Below are 16,636 nucleotides of genomic sequence, written 5' to 3' on the forward strand. Positions count from 1 at the left end.
TTATTTTTAGACATTGACCGAAAAAAAAGTTTAAAATTTGGAAACTGTGTCTGGTGTTTCCCATGCAGGCACAAGCAGCAGGCTCGGCACACTCGTCACCCACCCACGGAGCCAGCCGCCCCATGCCCATGCCCGTCAGATCCACCTCCGCCGGCTCTACCCCAACGCACGTCCCCCAGGACTCGCTGGCAGGTGTCGGAGGGGACGTGCAGGAAGCTTTCACGCAAGGTGAGCATCACTCAGAGCACAGACACACCAGGGGGCAGTCCTGTTGTCACCACACATGATGCAAAACTAACTTGCCGGTCCTGAGACAGTAGTCACGGGTCCCTTTCCTCTGCTTTAGGCCAAATATACTGGGGGCAAGTTTCTAATCTTTACAACTTAATGAAGTTATTTCTGTGAGCGTGATCTGCCCTCCAGGGAAGGGCTCTTCCATCCCAGAAAGTTATGCCCACAAGTAATTTAATGGGTAGACATCAAAAACTGATCAGATTTGCACATCTGCTGGTTGAACTGCTCTAGGATTTGTGAGAAAAGTTGGAGGGAAAAGGCAGTTAAATGACTAAAAGCAGAGAAAACAAGCAGCCCTCCTCCCCAGAGGGTTCAGCTCAGAGTTTCTCACCTGGCTGCTCGTTATGAAGCACAAAGGAGGCTGCCGTTCTGCAGCAGCGTTGGGTGAGGACTGTTCCTGGCAGAGCAGTCGGCTGCTGTGCACATCTGCCATCCGGCACGCTGCCTGCCACGGGCACAGGAGTGCAGCGGCCCTGGGGGGAAAAGGGAAAAACTGCTGAGTATGGGGAAACGGAACAGAGAAGGGAAGTGTGGGGGGAGGCATAATGAAGAAGCAGAAGGACACAGATGCCTTGCAAAAATAATGGTTGGACTTGATGATCCTGAAGGTCTTTTCTAACCTAGTAGGTTCTATATTTCTGCGATTGTGCTTTCTCTTGCTCCTGTTCCCCAGTTCTTGCCAAGGATCAGAGTTCCTTGTTCCTTTGCACCTTCTCTAGATGTTATGCCCCATGCATTTGAAAAAAAATGCCACTATTAGGCCTAAACTCATTGTTGGCAACTGCTCTGTACATAGATATAAGAAATGCTGGATTATCAGGCTGTTTCAGCTCTATTCCCCTCCTTGTAAGGTCTCTTCCATTTCTGTGGTAAAATCAATGTGGTTGGATCAAATGTCCATTTGCAAATAATACAGTTTATAGTGCTTTGAAGAAAACCAGGGCAGCAGTTAACATACATATTTTTATTCCCCAACTTCTGTAGGTAGTGTGAGTTTATACTTAGCTGCTGTTGCTTTTTACAAAAAAAATAAAAAAAAAAACCTTCTGCAGTCACGCATTTCAAAAGTTAAACTTTTACATGTCAAAGCCATTGTCGGCTCAAGAAGTGCTTTGGAATTTGAAGACAACTAGATGAAACAGAAACGTTCCACTCAATCCAGATCTCTGCCTCTTCCTCACCTACTGGAGAGGAGGAAGAACGGAAGCTCCATCCTCGGGGAATGTTGGAAGAAGGCAAGCAAAGACATGACTGTCAGTCTGATGTCAAGAAATTTGGCAAATAAGAGATTTTTACCTTCAGGGAGCCATCTCTGCAAAGGAGTAAATTAGTTGTTTTTCAGTCCTACCTTCTTCAACTCTGCTCGTAGCAAAAGAAATCATTCCCAGTAGGAATGGGTGCCCGTATTTTGTATTTCTCGGGAGTGGAGTCACTTAGGTTTCATGTGCTCTCTTCCTTTCTTTTGCCCATTTTGGTCCAGGACTCTTTATCTGTAACAATCCAGAAGCAGCCTGGAACGTAGAGCTCTGAGAAGGAGGTCCAGGACCTGATCTCCCCGGGTACCTTTGACAGACACGGGGTTTGCTTCTGAATCACTGGGCCCTGAGAAACTCTGGTAGAGTTTTGTCATGGGAAAGAATATTCATCTGGATGCATGCAGAAGATATGTTTTATTTTACCTTTATGAGTAGCAAGTTCTGCAGTTAACTCTACGGACTTCTCATGCTGTAGCCTGGCCTCTCTATTGATTGAACACCTAAGTCCTGAGAAGAGTTATTTTGAAGTAGACCTGCCCCAACCACGTTCCTGGAGACTGACACCCCCATATCTATTTTATAATTCACTTGTTGACTATCAAAGGACAGAAAATCCACATCTCTCTAATGTGCTGGCAAGGACTTCAGAAGTTTGTGGGCAAAGACGCCCAGAGGGCAGCAACTCTTCCCATGGACCTCTTGGTACTCCATGAGAAACCCCATGAGATATTTGACATCTTAGGGCCAATAGTGCCAGGGTGCAGTAGACTTTCTAACATCTTGGTTCTCTGCATTAAGCAAGAGTGCTCTACATCTTCCAGAGGCCGAGCTGCTTATTTCCATAAAAGATGACAACGTGGATCACATGCTATCACAAACTGGAGGTGGTGTTTTCTCATTCATGAGAATATTTCTTGCTGGATAGGGAAGGTGGTGAATATTAATGTCAAATACTTTTGTCGGATGTTCTCCTTTTTGAAATAAAGAACCCGTTTAAATAAACTTCCCAGAACTGATGGTATACCTCAGAACCAAACAGATTGTAAAGAACAATTTGCATTTATGGTTGCTGATTGGAAATAACCTTCTGTAACAGTCTTCTTCCTTGCCTAAATGAGCTGCTGCCGGAAGAAGGCAAGGAGGAGCAGGAAGTAGCAGCAAATCCTTTTAATTGGTGTTTAATCCCTGGAGTGCTACAGCAAGGACTGCAAGCCTTCAGCCCCAGCGTACTTGGTAAAATGAAAGCCTCTGTTAATTGTTCTCCAAAATTTCAGCCAGCGAGCAGGTCAGATGGCGGAGGAAGTCCAGTATGAAAGCCCTGACTATCCACAACTCATCTATGAGAGGGATGTGCCTTTTTCCGATCCCATCAGTAGGAACAAGCTCCTCATCTCTCTAAACACTTCCAGAAACGACAGCAGAAGCAGGCATTTCCAGGGAGGCATGATGCCAAATACCAGAGGCACAACACTCCATCTGTTGCTGTGGGTGGTCCAGTCGCCTCCTCTTCATCTCTACAACAAGTTTGATGGTACAGCCGAGAGCTCTCAACTGATTTCTTTGGCAGCTGCCTTTCCTTCCCCCTTTGCAGATTGGCTTTCTTTTTCCAGGCTGCGTGAAGTGGAACAGCAGTGCAATGAGTCCTACCAGTCACTGGGAAAATCTGCTCTATCTGGTTCATCATTTTCCCCTTTGGTTTTTTAATGAGGAAAGCACAAAGAGATGAAATGATCTCCTTTCTGCAGCTAGGAGTAATGAACACATGATTATAGTAGTAGACTAACTGCCCTACTTGATTCTTTTTATTTTACAGTATTGCTTTGGCATCAAAATGTGCTTTCTATCCATCTGCTTTTTTCTTTGGAGATACAGGCAAAAGCCATGACAAAGCAAACTTCCCTCTGCATGGTTTGCAGTCAGAGCTGTCTTCCTCAAACTCCTGGCTCCGCTACAAGCTCACGTAATGAATCAAGGAATCATTCATGCCTTTTACCTGAGTGACTGGTTCGTAGGGGAATAATCTTCGTCAGGACCTGTTGATGTTGCCCGAAGTGAAAACTTGTTTTTTCTAGGTTTCTAACACCTGACAGAATCTCAAATATATGTAGCAGTGTATTACAGGTAGTGTATAGAACAGTTTACGGCAGGGCTAAGGACTCAGCAGCTTGGTGTCAGCAGTGGTGATGGCTCCCCAGGAGCAAAAACCCATAGGCAATGCCTGCAATTCAAAATTCTTGCTTAAGAGTGACATTTTTTTTATGTTTTCTAACAAAAACGTTTAAATTACCTTTGATAACTCTTGCCTATCTATCATATTCTTATCAAATGGGAGAGAAGAGGAAAAGGGAGTGAAGATCTCAGTTCTATTCACTTCTCGTGGCTGAGACCTACAAATGGCCTGGACTGCCAGCTGCTTTTGCAAGACTACATCTTGTCTTCACTCCAGACCATGAGTCTTCTGTGAGCCTCCCTGTCAGTGCTGGAGGGGAAATCAGCAGGTCTAGAGAAGGAAATCTTTACAGAATTGATTCTTAGTGATCCTGATCGTATGGTGTTAAGATGAGACATGTTTCTTCCATAGGTGATCTCTTGATCTTCCCCTTGGCCACAGGGAAAACACAGTAATGCAGTGTTATGTTCAAATGCCCTGGTGGTATTTCCATTGAAATCTTGAAGTAGAAGCCACCATCTAATTAGGAAACTAATGCTGCTGTTTATCATCCTGAAAGAAAAGAAAACAGTCCCTCCAAAGTGCCCAGATGCAAATACAGTCCACCCCTGCAAACAGAGAGGTGAAAATTCCTCTTGTGATAACCACGGTGATGACTTATTCCTCTCAACAACTAGAAAAAACTTTCAAGAAAAAATGGTCAACAGACTTTGTAATAAGTTTCCAGGAATGATCCTTCCGGAAAGGCAATCTGCACAATTAGTGATATTTCGTATTAATCATGAAAAATCAGGCAAATTCAAGGCAAGTAGAGAACACAGGAAACAGGATAAAATTTCTATATTTTCACATAATAAAATAATTTAATGCCACAAGCCAGGAGGGCTTCCAGTGGCTTCTGCACGTAGATGTCCAGACAAGCTCGTTAACTTTATTCATTTGTTTCACGGGAGGCACTGGCTGGAGTTTTACAACCTTTCCCTCTGAGAGTAACACCAAGCAGGGAGGTGGCTGTGCCTCACCTGAGCATGCAGTGACAGTCCTCGGGACAGCTGGAGGCTGGGATGAAGGAGCCTTCTTTTGGGCAGGTAACAACTTGGTCCTCTAAGCCAAAGCTCCCAGCCTGCTGGCCCAAAATCTGCACTTTTTCCCAGGAAAAAAAGTGCTGTTTGTGCACGTACAAGCACGCACAGTGCCTCGCTGCCTCGGGCATGATGCTGGCCCCTTGGCACCCCAACCTGAAGGGGAGGGATGTCCCTGTGGAAAGCACATCTGCTCTGGAGCATGCGCTGGCAGTGCTAAAATCCGCAGCAGCCGGAGGCCTCAGAGCACCACGGCTAACAACAAAACTGTGCAGAGGAGAGGCAAAGCCAGCGCAGCATTTGGGAGATGAAAGCAGCATGTCTGGAATGAGAGAGGCACCGAACTTCAAACAAAAGCAAACATGTAATGTACAGTTGTCGTTACTGCAGTTGAGTACAGCTGCAGAATGTCACATCAAATGGCTCCGCTGATTCCACATGTGTTGTCTCCATGCCCTCGCCGGAGCAAATGACAGGACAGGATACCGGCCACTGAGATCTTAGAGCACTGTCAGATATCAGCATCAAAGCCGTCCTCCTGGAGGCTACGCCGACTGGGACATCTGGTGCGTGTGCTGGGTAACAGACTGCCTAGAGCCATTTTCTACAAGGACTTGAAGTATGGGAATGGCTGAGAGGTAACCCAATGAAACAGCGCACGGATGTGCTCGTGGCAAAGCTCCAGCGTGGGGCCACCAGCGCCTCGGCCTGAGAAACGGATGCTAAAGACCACCTGCCAGGGCAGAAAATAGGAACCCGTGCCATCAAAGCCTGCAAATAAAATCTTAACAGTGTGAAAAGGTGCCAGAGGGCTCAGCCAGGATGGGCAGACAGTGGCTGCAGCCTCTGGGTGCAGTGAAACTGGGCAGCAGTCAGCAGGAGAAAGCACCTCTGGAACAGGGAGACCAGCACAGCAGTGGTCTGCCAGGAGCAAGTGGCGAGTGAAAGATCTTCTTGGCAAGAGGCAAGAAGGCCCCAACGTGTGGCCGTGCCTGCTGCTCTTGCTTATAGCTTTTTTGGGCGGTTTCACATTTCCTTTGCAGATTTGGGCCACTCACAGTTCCCAGTCGTGCTTGCCCAGATGTTCAGGTTGCTGATACGTGAGCAGGTCCCTCCAGCAGCACAAGTGCCTGGACAGCACTGCTGGAGCTGGGCTCGTGGCACATGGAGGAAGAGGAGTAAATCCTCCAGCAGTGCAAGAGGAGAGCTCTGCACAGGAGGCTCCCAGTACTCGCTGCTCCTCTCAAACCTCAGCGACGCGACATCGCTGCAGCAGAGAAGCCAGCGGTGGTAATGATGATGAACGAACGGACGAGCGTGGATCAGCTGCAACCAGCCCAGCAACTCCCAGCTTGAAAAGAGGAATATCTGTCCTTGAGCGAGGAGAAGAGCAGCACTAATTAGCCAAACAAACAGGCAATCAGGCAGCCGAGCAGAACGGGATCATTCCAGAGCAGCAGAGCTGGGTGCTGGAGCTGGGCTCTGCTGCAGGCGGTCGCTGGTGGGGCTGGGCAGGGTGGCACCGCGGTGCGGGTGGGTTGGCGGCTGCTGTACCTGCTGTTTGTGTCTGCTCTGCTCCCAGGTACGAGGAGGAACCTCCGCAACGACCTGCTGGTGGCCGCCGACTCCATCACGAACACAATGTCATCGCTGGTGAAGGAGCTGCACTCGGGTAAGCGCCACCCTCACGACGCGTAGCTGCAGCAGGGAAGGGAGAGCTTGGCGCCACGAGCTGCAGATTTGTCCTCAGATTTATTTTTTATAAAAACTCTATTTAAGGCATAATGCAAGATTATGTGTTCATTTTTTCAATGATAAAAATGAAAAATCATTTTTATAGCTAACATTACCGAGAGCTCCAAATACCATCTGAATAGGATTTCCATTGATTTTATCGCTGATAGTTAAGGCAATATTCTGCACATAGAAGCCTGGCTGATAGCAGCGTTGATGATTCATGAAGCAGAGTAAAATTTAGCTCATGCACTCCTGCTCGTATCGATCTGTGCATGTATAACAGTGGGAGCTTTCTGCAGTGCCGTGCAGGCATGTCTGGGACCACTCACTGGTCAGAAGTGTCACTTTTGCAGTCATACTTCTGAAAGTCAGAGCTCCTTAACAGCAGAAGCTCACAAGTTAGCAGTCAGGGCTGATATTTGCGTGAGTCTACACAAACTGTTGCTTGGTGGCTGTGCTACTCTACCAGCAGGTGAGACTGCTCTCGAATGAATCCCCACTAGACGCTCTAATCACAAACATATAGTAAGTGTATGTGAGTCCAATTTCAACAAAGGATTAAATGGCACTGTGGAAAAAAAAGATAATTATTCCCTTCGTGCCTTTTCAGTGCAAGTAAACATGCTGATTGGACTGTAGGAGCTTTTGCTGTAGTCCAAGAGCACATCCCGTGACTCTTGAGCTTTGTCAGTGATGGAGTATGAGATTATTTGGTATTCCAGCAGCCTGTTCACGTGCTGTGAGAAAGACATAAAGCATCTGCATTCAGACTGAAATCGGGGTTTCTGTTCCACGCACACCTGGAAGGTGCCTCCCCAGCCCCTTTCCGTATCCGGTAGTTGCATCACATAATCCCCTCCATAAACTTATCAAGCTCCATATTAAAGCTAGTTAGAGCTTTTGTTCCCACTACACTTAATGGAGAAGTCATAGTTATAAACCGGGTTGATATTTTACTGCTGAGCAGTAAATTCACCCAGCCTAAATCCTGTGTCTTGGCTGCAAAGGCAGCTGCGAGTTAATAAAGTCTTTCATGTATTACAGCAGGAATCACCAGTGCCACTGCAGTGAAAGGGCCTTGTGTTTCTTCAATAAATCACCATGCTCCGAGACGCACAGTTCTGTTCCCTCCAGGCTGAAATGCGGTGAACAAACTCGCTGCCCAAAACAGATGTCTGCAGTAATTTATTTTTTGCTTTTAATAGAAGTGCACATTTACAGGGGTATGGCTGAGATCAGTGTCTGGTCCGTGGTGCTTGTGGTGGAGGTGGAACGTCAGCTAGACCTTCCTGCCCTCCTCTGAAATCCACGAGAGCTGGGCAAACGCCAGCAGAGCGGCTTTACGCTATCAGAAACTGTTTTGGTCTCGTCAGGTGTCGTGCGATGCAGTTACGGGTCACAAGGGAGTGAAAATAAAATTAATTACAGCCTCTTTCTTGCTGATAGGCAGATAATAAGGAAGGCTCCCTTGAAAGTAGCTGGAATCACTTCGTTTGTGTAAATTAGGAAAAGCATGAGTTATCCTCAGCTGATGAGAGTCAGTGGGATTTAACACATATTGTCCAGGAGCGAAGCTGTGAGCAGAGACACCTCCTCCAGCCCGGGGCTCGCCGCTACTGCTGCAGGCATTGTGCATGAACAGTTTGTGAGACGCTGGTGCCGGCACTGCCCACACCTCTGTTTGCCTCCCCATAGCTCCGTATGAACCCCAAAACCCTTGCTTCGGAAAGGGAACACTGCTTCGGGGTGCGCGTTTCTGTGTGGGCTTCAGAGGTGCTTTGATCATCCCCAGCCTTTCTCTCCTGTGCTGATAGTCCCGGTACTGCCGCTGCTGACTAGGTGCTGACTAGGAAACAATGATGCCATTTTTACTCAGAGTGAGCTCAAAAACACACGCCTCTGATCCCCCGAGGCTGAGCGTAATGCTTCTGGAGGAGGCTCAGCCCCTGCCCTGCAGAGCTGCCGAGCAGGAGGCAAGTTCAGGACCCGAACCGAGGCGATTGCTCAGCTCCTCTAGGTCACGTCTCCCTATGAAAAATGAGTTTGGTTTTGTCAGTGCTCTCTCCTGCGCTCGCAGTGAGGACTCATCGGCAGCCGTCCCCAGGTAGGCAGAGGTGGTGTGACTCCACGGGGATCACTGGTCCTGTTATCAAAGCAGCAAAGAGAGCAAATGTTTGTATGCCTCCCTCGTCAAGATCCACTTTGATCAGAGCAATTCAGAATACTTCATGTTTTCAAATTGCGCCTTTTATTGCAGGGTTTTCTCCCTTTTCTTTGCTCTCAGCAGCATGTGAAGTAGGCAGAAGCGATAGCACCGCTCATAACAACGGTTACCTGTTTACCCAGGTCTCGCTGAAATGTTGCACACGGAGATATGAGCCACCATCTACAGAAGAATGTGACCTTCTGCTCCCACACTCTGCTATATAAATATGAGCCTCGCCATAAATTCTCTTCAACTTAACTGGAATTCGATATAATGAACCGCCAGCTCCCAGGCATGAAATAAAAGCCCATCTCTCGGGGCACAGCCTGTGAGGCTTTGCCCCAGGGGCTCACTGAGCACCTTGCGTGGGCAAACTCTGTGATTCCAGGGGGAAACCTCCAGGGTTTTCACCTCCGATCACCACAGAACTTCCTTTTTTCTTTAGATTTGACTTTAGCCAAATATAAATTGTGACTTCCTTCCCTCTGTCCATATGGTGCAGCCCTTTGTTTCTTGCAGCGCTAAAATAAGAGTGCTCAAGGGACTTTGGTCCTGTAGTGCCTGGGAAATGCAGGCGCTGCCTCCAGCCAGCACCCTACAACCTCTGGTCGTCAGATCAGGGTAAGTGGGGCCTGGCTGGCCACCAGGAGTGCTGCAGAAAGGATGCTGCTGCTTCCCTCCAGGTCCTTTTGGGGAGCCCAGACCCCATCCTCCATCCCCACCAGTATCAGCTGCCGAAAAGGCCAGATCCTCCTTGCCATGGAGGAATTCCCCAAGTGTCTGTTGTCTCACCTGCTTGTCTCACATGTGCCTTTTTATTCTTTTTGAAGCAGAGGAAGAAGATGAAGAAGAAATGGAAAAAATGCAGAACGGAAAGGATCGAGGTAAGAGGATGGATTACGGGTTCCAAGCCGTACTGCTCTTTCTGATTTCTTCACCTCTAGGAGACCAGTTTGCTGCCTCCACGTAGGGTCCCAGGAGAGGATTTTGGGTGCAGACGATGCCGCGCTGCTGCCGCTGCTGTTACGCCACCTGCAGACACGCAGCAGGTTTGCCTTCCTGCGCCGTCCCCGCCGTTCTGCACCATTGCTCCCTCCACATCTGCCATGGCTCGAGGTGACGTCACTGCCAGCGTCTCTGCAGTGTGTATTCAGCTCCAGAGAATGTTTTTCTTTAGCAAAGGTCATGCACAGATATTTGAAACGTGTAAGAGGAGGAGGAGGAGTTGCTTCGAGTGCTGCGAAGAAATCCAGTTTGGATGAATATATTAGGGAAAAATAAAACAACGTGTGGGCTGGTTACCAGTGGAGTTACTAAGCTGTGGGACTGTCATCTGCTGAACCACTGCCTCGTGTGACCTTGGCTGGACAAATATTCAGAATTACTCCGTTGATGATAATCCTGTGTAGGCAGTGCAACTGGCTAAATGGGGTTTCACAGGAGGTCTCTTTCATCTCTGCTATCCCTGGATTTCAGGTCTAGAAACTAATCCTCCCCAGACCACGCTTTCTTTGGTGTGAATGAACACATACCATGTGCCAGCAGAGTTATTCACAGGACTGGAAGTGATCATCGCAGGCGTGGAACACAGCCCTGCGAGTTGCAAACAACCGTGCAGTGTATGCTTGAGTTGGAAGGGTCTGGAGGAGATCTGTTCCTCATGTCACACTCCACAAGCAAACACAAAAGCACTTCGCAGAGCCCTCCTTGGGAAGAGGCCTTGCCCAAACTAGAGGGAAGAACAAAATCCGCAGCAGCCTCTGCCAAAAGAATCTGGGAGAAAATGCTCTCCGGACCCCAAAACGCGTTGCTGGGACTTGCTTCTCTGAGCAAGGGCCTTGGACAGGGACGCATCGGCCCAGGCATTTGTGTCTCACTTGAGCCAAGCCTGATTTCAGCATAGACAAACTTGAACTTTTTATCCTTTTTTGTTCTGTGCATATTTTCCTTCTGGCTAAGATGAAGCGAAGGGGCTCATATTTCACTCTCAAAGAGCTTGTTTTCCTGGGTTTTCCTGCCCAGGGAGCGAAGCATTCAGGTGTTTGGGAATGCTTTGCTTCCTGGTGGCTTGTCCATCAGTATTAGGCATTACAAGTTTGCATGAAGATAAGTTTAATTTTAGCTAAAACGACAGTTTTCAAAGCAGAACTGTGTTGGCTCTAAATCACAGGACTCTCTTTGCCCTAGAACATTCCTCCTAAGTTAAATATTTGAGATGTTTAGCAGATGACCCTTCTGCTTTTTTTCCAAATGTGCATTGTATCTTGCATGGGAAATAGGGAAAGGGGGATTTTGGAGAGTTGAAATGTGATGTATGGTAGCAGAGATGTAGTAAGACAAATTCTCTCTGATAGTCATTGCAGCAGCATTGGAATCAGGAGAACGGAGACATACCAAAAGCAGAACTTGGCCCAAAGCATTTGTGTGGAATGTAAATATTATCTCTGCCAGAGATTAAGTGATTTTTTAATGTCACAGAGTTAGTGAGATAAAAATCTGGCAGAGAAATCAGGGAATGATCAATATATAAATTACAGCCCTCCTCTAGTGTGTACTCTTGAGAGGGCTGTGGAAGTGCTGAGAGCACCTCCAGAAAGCAAAGTGCACGTGGTGATGGGAACTCCGGGCCTGGGTTTTCTTGGAGCTGTGCTGGGGACTGGCATTACAGCTCGGACCACAGCCCAGCCTGGTTTCATACCATTGCTTTTCGGAGCTCGGGTATTTCCAAACCTCTGCGTGAGCGTAAACAAGGGAGCCGCGGAGTCCTTGCGGGACTCTGCCGTGATGTGTTTCTTAGGGACAGCAGTGCCCTTGGGCTTCCTCACGAGTTTCTTCACCAGGTTATTTTGGTGTTCTCCGTGTCCCAATTAGTCAACCTCAGGGGCTTTTCCCCTGAACTCGCTTCCCTGCTGGAGAGGCTTACGTTCACCCGCTTGGTACAGCGGTGGCACTGGGCTGCCTTAGGGTGAAGTCATTTGAGAAGACTCCAAGTTGGCTGCTGCTTCTATGCTTATGGTTACAGATTAGGCAACCTCTCGAGAGATGTCTACATGGATTTTCAGGCACAGAAGAGCACGGCTGGAGCTGGCAATCCCCATCTGTCTGGTCACGTTAGCATCGCCCTGCTGCAGCTCAGCCACAGCCGCCTGCTTGGGTTGGCCCCTCCTGAAACCCGGTGCTACACGTGCCGTGCCTTCCATGTATGCCAGACACTGCTCCTCAGAGAGGGTTCTTCAGGTTGGATACCCACTCGGTGGTGCTGTCCCACAGTCATTGTTTGTCATGGCTCCAACGCCTCACTCCAAGACTTTTATTGGTGACCAAAAGCTGAATCCATGACAGCATCTCCTGAAATAAGACCCTGCATGAGATGGTCTCTTAATGGATTGGCCTTCTGGGTTATGTAAGCCTCAGAATGCTAGAAAAGGGACTGGCGAGATCTGATCTGCTCTGTCAAACTGCTTGTAAGGAAGGACATGGTTTGCAACCTCATGAAATTTGTTAGCCAAAAATATCCAACTGAAAATACACTGAGCAAAAACGGAGTCCATGAAGTCATCTGTCACACAGAAAGAGCTCCTCTAACGAGATCCTGGATGTCGGGGCAGAGTGTGCCTTCAGCAAGCCTGCAGGTGCCCCAAACCATGAAACGGGTCAGCAGGAGGCTCCTGCAGAGCCAAACAGGAGCCAGCAATGGGCCCTCACCACGAAGGGGGCTGCTCTGTTGGGCTGCACTGGGCAAAGTGTTGCGGGTCAAGGTCAAGAAAATTGAGCCAGTCTTTTCAGTGGTGCCCAGTAACAGGACAAGAGGCAACGGGCACATGACAAAATACAGAAAATGTTGTTTAAACATAATAGCTGTGAGGCTGGTCAAACTGGAAGAGGTTCCCAGAGTGGCCGTGGGGTCCCTGCCCTGGACGTGCACAAACCCTGGTGGGACTGGGCCCTGAGCACCCTGCTCTGGCTCAGGGGGCTGGTGGTGACCTTCTGCAGCCTCTTCCCACCACGATTCTGGGTTTCTGCAGTTCTCTGAGACAAGGAGCACTTTTCTTCCTTCCTTGTGCTTCAGAGGACTGGAGATTTATCCAGATGCCCGTAAAGCTCTCTGCAGCCCAGACAAGAGTCACCCATTGGAGCAGTACGAGATGGGGAGGTTAGATTTTTCATTTTAAAGGAAATACAATTACCTGCTTTATAAATGTGTCTTTTCCCCTCTGTTGCAGGTTAGACGGATGACCACAGACCGTACAGTAATTCAGGTGAGCGTGGCTATCGTTTTTCTTTGCCATTTCCAGTAGCAGTCTCTGCGCGTGCTGCTGCAGCGCACACGACTGAGCCCCCGGTAACCCGCTGCTGTTTTTTCCTTTATTTTCTATTTCTGTGTAAGACGAGGAGCGTTCCCTGCCTGTTGCTCCACAACCATTCAAAAGGATGCTGAGTTTTTCTTGTTATGACCCAATTTTGCTCCTGCTGCAGACAGTGGGAGGACATCATTAACTTCGGTGAGAGCAGAATTACCAGTATTACCTCTTATTTTATTGGTATTACTTCTATACTCAGAGGCCTCGGCCAGGAAATAGGACCCTATTGTGATGGACACTATCCAGATGTACTAAAAATACAATCTCTACCCTCAAAGAGCCTGCACTTTACGTTATAATAAGGCACAACAGATGGATAGACAAACAGGTGCTGGAGAGCATGAGACAGTGTCAGCAGAGAAAGAGCGAGTCCTGCGCTGACAATGCCTCTGAAGTACCTGAATAAGATCCCTATCTTGCCCCCGTGAAAAGCTCGTAGGAGGGCACCGGCTTGGGTTTCTACACTCGCATGATATTTGCCTTAGCCACAATGCTGATCTTTCACCGTTTGCAGTGGGAAGGAGGAGGTCCCTGTGGCCAAAATAATGTGGTATGGACACAAATGTAATTAGCCGGGGCTTGGGGATGGGAGAAGAGGCAGCCCATCTGTCTGGGGCTTTTCATCTTGCACTGGAAGGCTGTAGGTTGGTCAGTTGTGGAACCTGGGCAGGAGAAAGAGACTTTTATCTTTAAATTGCCATCTCAGATTCGGCCCGTGTTGGTGGCGGGCCAGATGAATTAGACATGACCAATGTGCAACGGTTTTACATGACAAAACCAGCACAGTGCTCCTCCGAAGGTAATTTGCAAAGGAGAAAAACGGGGCTTTTGCCCTTTTTGCCTCCCTGCCGTTTTGGTAACGTATAGAGATAACCTGAAAGCGGCTCCAAGTGTCTCTGATAGTTTTTTACATTAGAAATTCAAGTCCTGCCTTGGCTGGGAAACAATCTGGTAACTCAAGAAGGAACGAAACTGTGCCACCAGGGAGGAAGTCAGCTATGGGGAGCTGCTTGTACCGGGTGGCTTTCTCGTAACTTTCTCCTAAATTTAGGGTCCCTTTGACCCTGATTGCTGAATAGCACTTTGGAGAAGGGGGTGGCTTGGACACTGCCCACCCCTGAGCCCCCAGCCTGGGGACGAGGAGCTCGCTGCTCTCACAGGTCCACCAAGGGCTGATGAGAGCTGAATTGGAGGCAAATGAAAAAAATAAGAAACTTCTTTCAGGGTTCCTTTATCCTCCAGAAGGAACCAGGAAAGAACGTGTCTACAAAAGAACAAAACCCCCTCCAGTCACCATTAAACCCTGCTGCTTCTCCAGGTTCTTTGGCCTCTCCTTCGTGGTGCTGGGCTCGGTGGTGGGTCCTCCCAAGCCTCCAGCGACAGAGGGGCCTGGGATGGCCCAGCACCTCCAGGGGCTCTTTCTGCAGATCTTGGCTGCTCTTTTTTTTGGGGGGAAAAGCGCCCGGCACCAGCCTCACCTTGGCTTGCAAAGTCCAAGCTCTGCTCCCCGCGATTCTCACCCAGCGTTGTGTTTCTGTTGGCACAGGCACAGAGGGTACCACGGCGAGCTCCTCTTCGGAAGACGTCCCCACATCCTTCGGAAGAGGCACGTTTCAGCTGATGCATCCACCATCGTGCAACTGTGAGCGATCCCAACCACCTGCTGACGGCAGCGGCTTTCTCGTAACCAGCTGGAGGGCTTTCCCTGCGGGCATTTGCCTCTTAGGTTACTGCATGTACTATTTTCCTAAATGTCTTTACTAGCGATAAGCAGACAGTGCCCCATCGAACCCAGCAATTTATGGGAGGTTAAAAAAAAAAAAAAAAAAGGTGGGGAAAGATAATTCTCCCTGCTCCTGCTCAGTGTCCTGATCTTTTTGGATTTCCTACCAAACGGTGTCATAATCGCATCACACGCTGGTTGTTTCCTCTTGACTTCTGACCCTCGGTATGCATGAAAAAACGGGCGTTGCGCCTTTTGAGTCTCCTCGCGTGTAACACAAAGGGGATTCTGAGCGCAGACCCTCTAAAAAAACCCGCCTTCTAAAAATACCACTCCGTCTATCGCTGTTTGGTTGCCATAGTGTTTGATGTTGCATGTCGTTCTCCGAGTAAATGACAGGGCATGTCAAGGGGAGAGGAATGCGTAACAAGAGGAGGAGCAACTGTAATTATGGGCCATAAACCCTGGATGAGTGCCTCGCGGGGATTCCTGGCTCCATACTTTTCTGTAGACTGTTACAAAATTTCCCTTCACAAGCAGGGAATTCAGGGACGAGCACTGCGAGGTTGACATTAGCATCTGTGCATTAATTTTTGAGAGCCGAGTTCAGGTTTGTTTAAAATTAAGAGGAATGACAGAGTTGTGTAGTCTGAGGCTGCAGGCTCACCACTGTCTGGATCCTCGCTGGGCTTTTCTTTTATAGCTGCTTAGAAAACATCGTAATCAGTTCCAATCACTAGTGATTTTATTATTTTTTTTTCTTGGTGCTTAGGAATGTTATTTTTAGTGGAAGGAGCTGAGTGCCCTAATGCATCTATAAATATTTATCAAGGGTGATGAATGGAAAGGAGTGATAAACCCTGAAGCCAACCCTCAGCTTCTCTTCCTGTCTGAACCGATACGCTGCATCGGTTCTTGGCGGAAAGTGCTCGTTAGGTACCTACAGCCCTTTGGGAGAGAAAAAATAAACATACATGGTGGCCACAGATTTAGTTGAGTATAAATATTGTGAACGAGCTGTCAAGAAGGAAAGAAAAGTGATGATAACCTGGTTCAGCGTGTGAGCTCCAGCCTGCCAAACACAGTACACTTGGAAGGACTTGGAAGGTTTCGTGGTCGCCTTTGTGCGCTCTCGGCTGACTGAGCACAGTTACTGCCACAAGTCGTCTGGATGCAGCTGTGCAGACTCACGGGGATGCACATTTCAGAGTGCCCAAAGTAAGAGGGTTTTGCTTGTGGCCGTGCTCAGGGACCCGATGGTGTGGTGGTGCCTCCAGCAGTCACCATCACAGCTGCGTGCACCGGGCTCCTCCTCGCGCTGCCACCATGGGACCCCTTCCCTGTGCCCTGTCCCCTGTGCCACCAAAGGGGAAGGGCAGGAGGACCTTGGGGGTGCCCGGCACGCAGCTCGGAGCTGGAAGGAAGGGATGGACGCCCGCCTTCTGCAGCCATCAAGGCCACACATTAAACGTGAAACCTAGATTCACCGGGGACCATCGTATTTGCTGCTTTTTTTTTTCCTATTATTACTCACCCTGTGACTTTCCCTTCTCGCTTCTGTCACCACAATTCACCCCAAGTGAGGCCAAACTCTTGCTGCAGCTGTCGCCTAATGTCACCTAACGCTGCCCTCGCTACGAGCTGATTTTGGGGCACAGCCACGCACGAGGCACATCTCCGAGCCTGAGGTCTGGCTCCCCTGGGACACGCTGGCCACCAATGCACCCACCCCTGCTGGCTGGGACACCCATGGGTGGCCTGCCCACACCCCACAGTGTCACAGGCGCATGGGGGACACAGGAGGGAG

At 48.8% G+C, this 16,636-nt stretch overlaps 1 protein-coding gene across 13 annotated transcripts in view; it reads left to right on the top strand.

The window, feature by feature from the left end:
• DTNB (dystrobrevin beta) overlaps nucleotides 1-15,817 on the top strand; it is a 194,092-nt gene extending 178,275 nt beyond the window's left edge. For 5 of the 13 annotated variants that reach the window (XM_084514052.1, XM_084514045.1, XM_084514047.1 and 2 more), the window contains 5 exons: nucleotides 69-228; nucleotides 6,385-6,474; nucleotides 9,579-9,629; nucleotides 12,969-13,004; nucleotides 14,653-15,817. In XM_084514052.1, the coding sequence (XP_084370178.1) occupies nucleotides 69-228; nucleotides 6,385-6,474; nucleotides 9,579-9,629; nucleotides 12,969-12,973 (306 nt within the window). In that variant the 3' untranslated portion in view covers nucleotides 12,974-13,004; nucleotides 14,653-15,817. Of the gene's footprint in view, nucleotides 1-68; nucleotides 229-6,384; nucleotides 6,475-9,575; nucleotides 9,659-12,968; nucleotides 13,005-14,652 lie in introns of all 13 variants that reach the window. The other 8 variants (XM_084514051.1, XM_084514038.1, XM_084514046.1 and 5 more) reach the window with 3 other exon arrangements.
• Nucleotides 15,818-16,636: the final 819 nt, after the last annotated feature.

The sequence above is a fragment of the Aythya ferina genome (genome assembly GCF_964211825.1).
Source record: "Aythya ferina genome assembly, chromosome: 3".
NCBI lineage: Eukaryota > Metazoa > Chordata > Aves > Anseriformes > Anatidae > Aythya > Aythya ferina.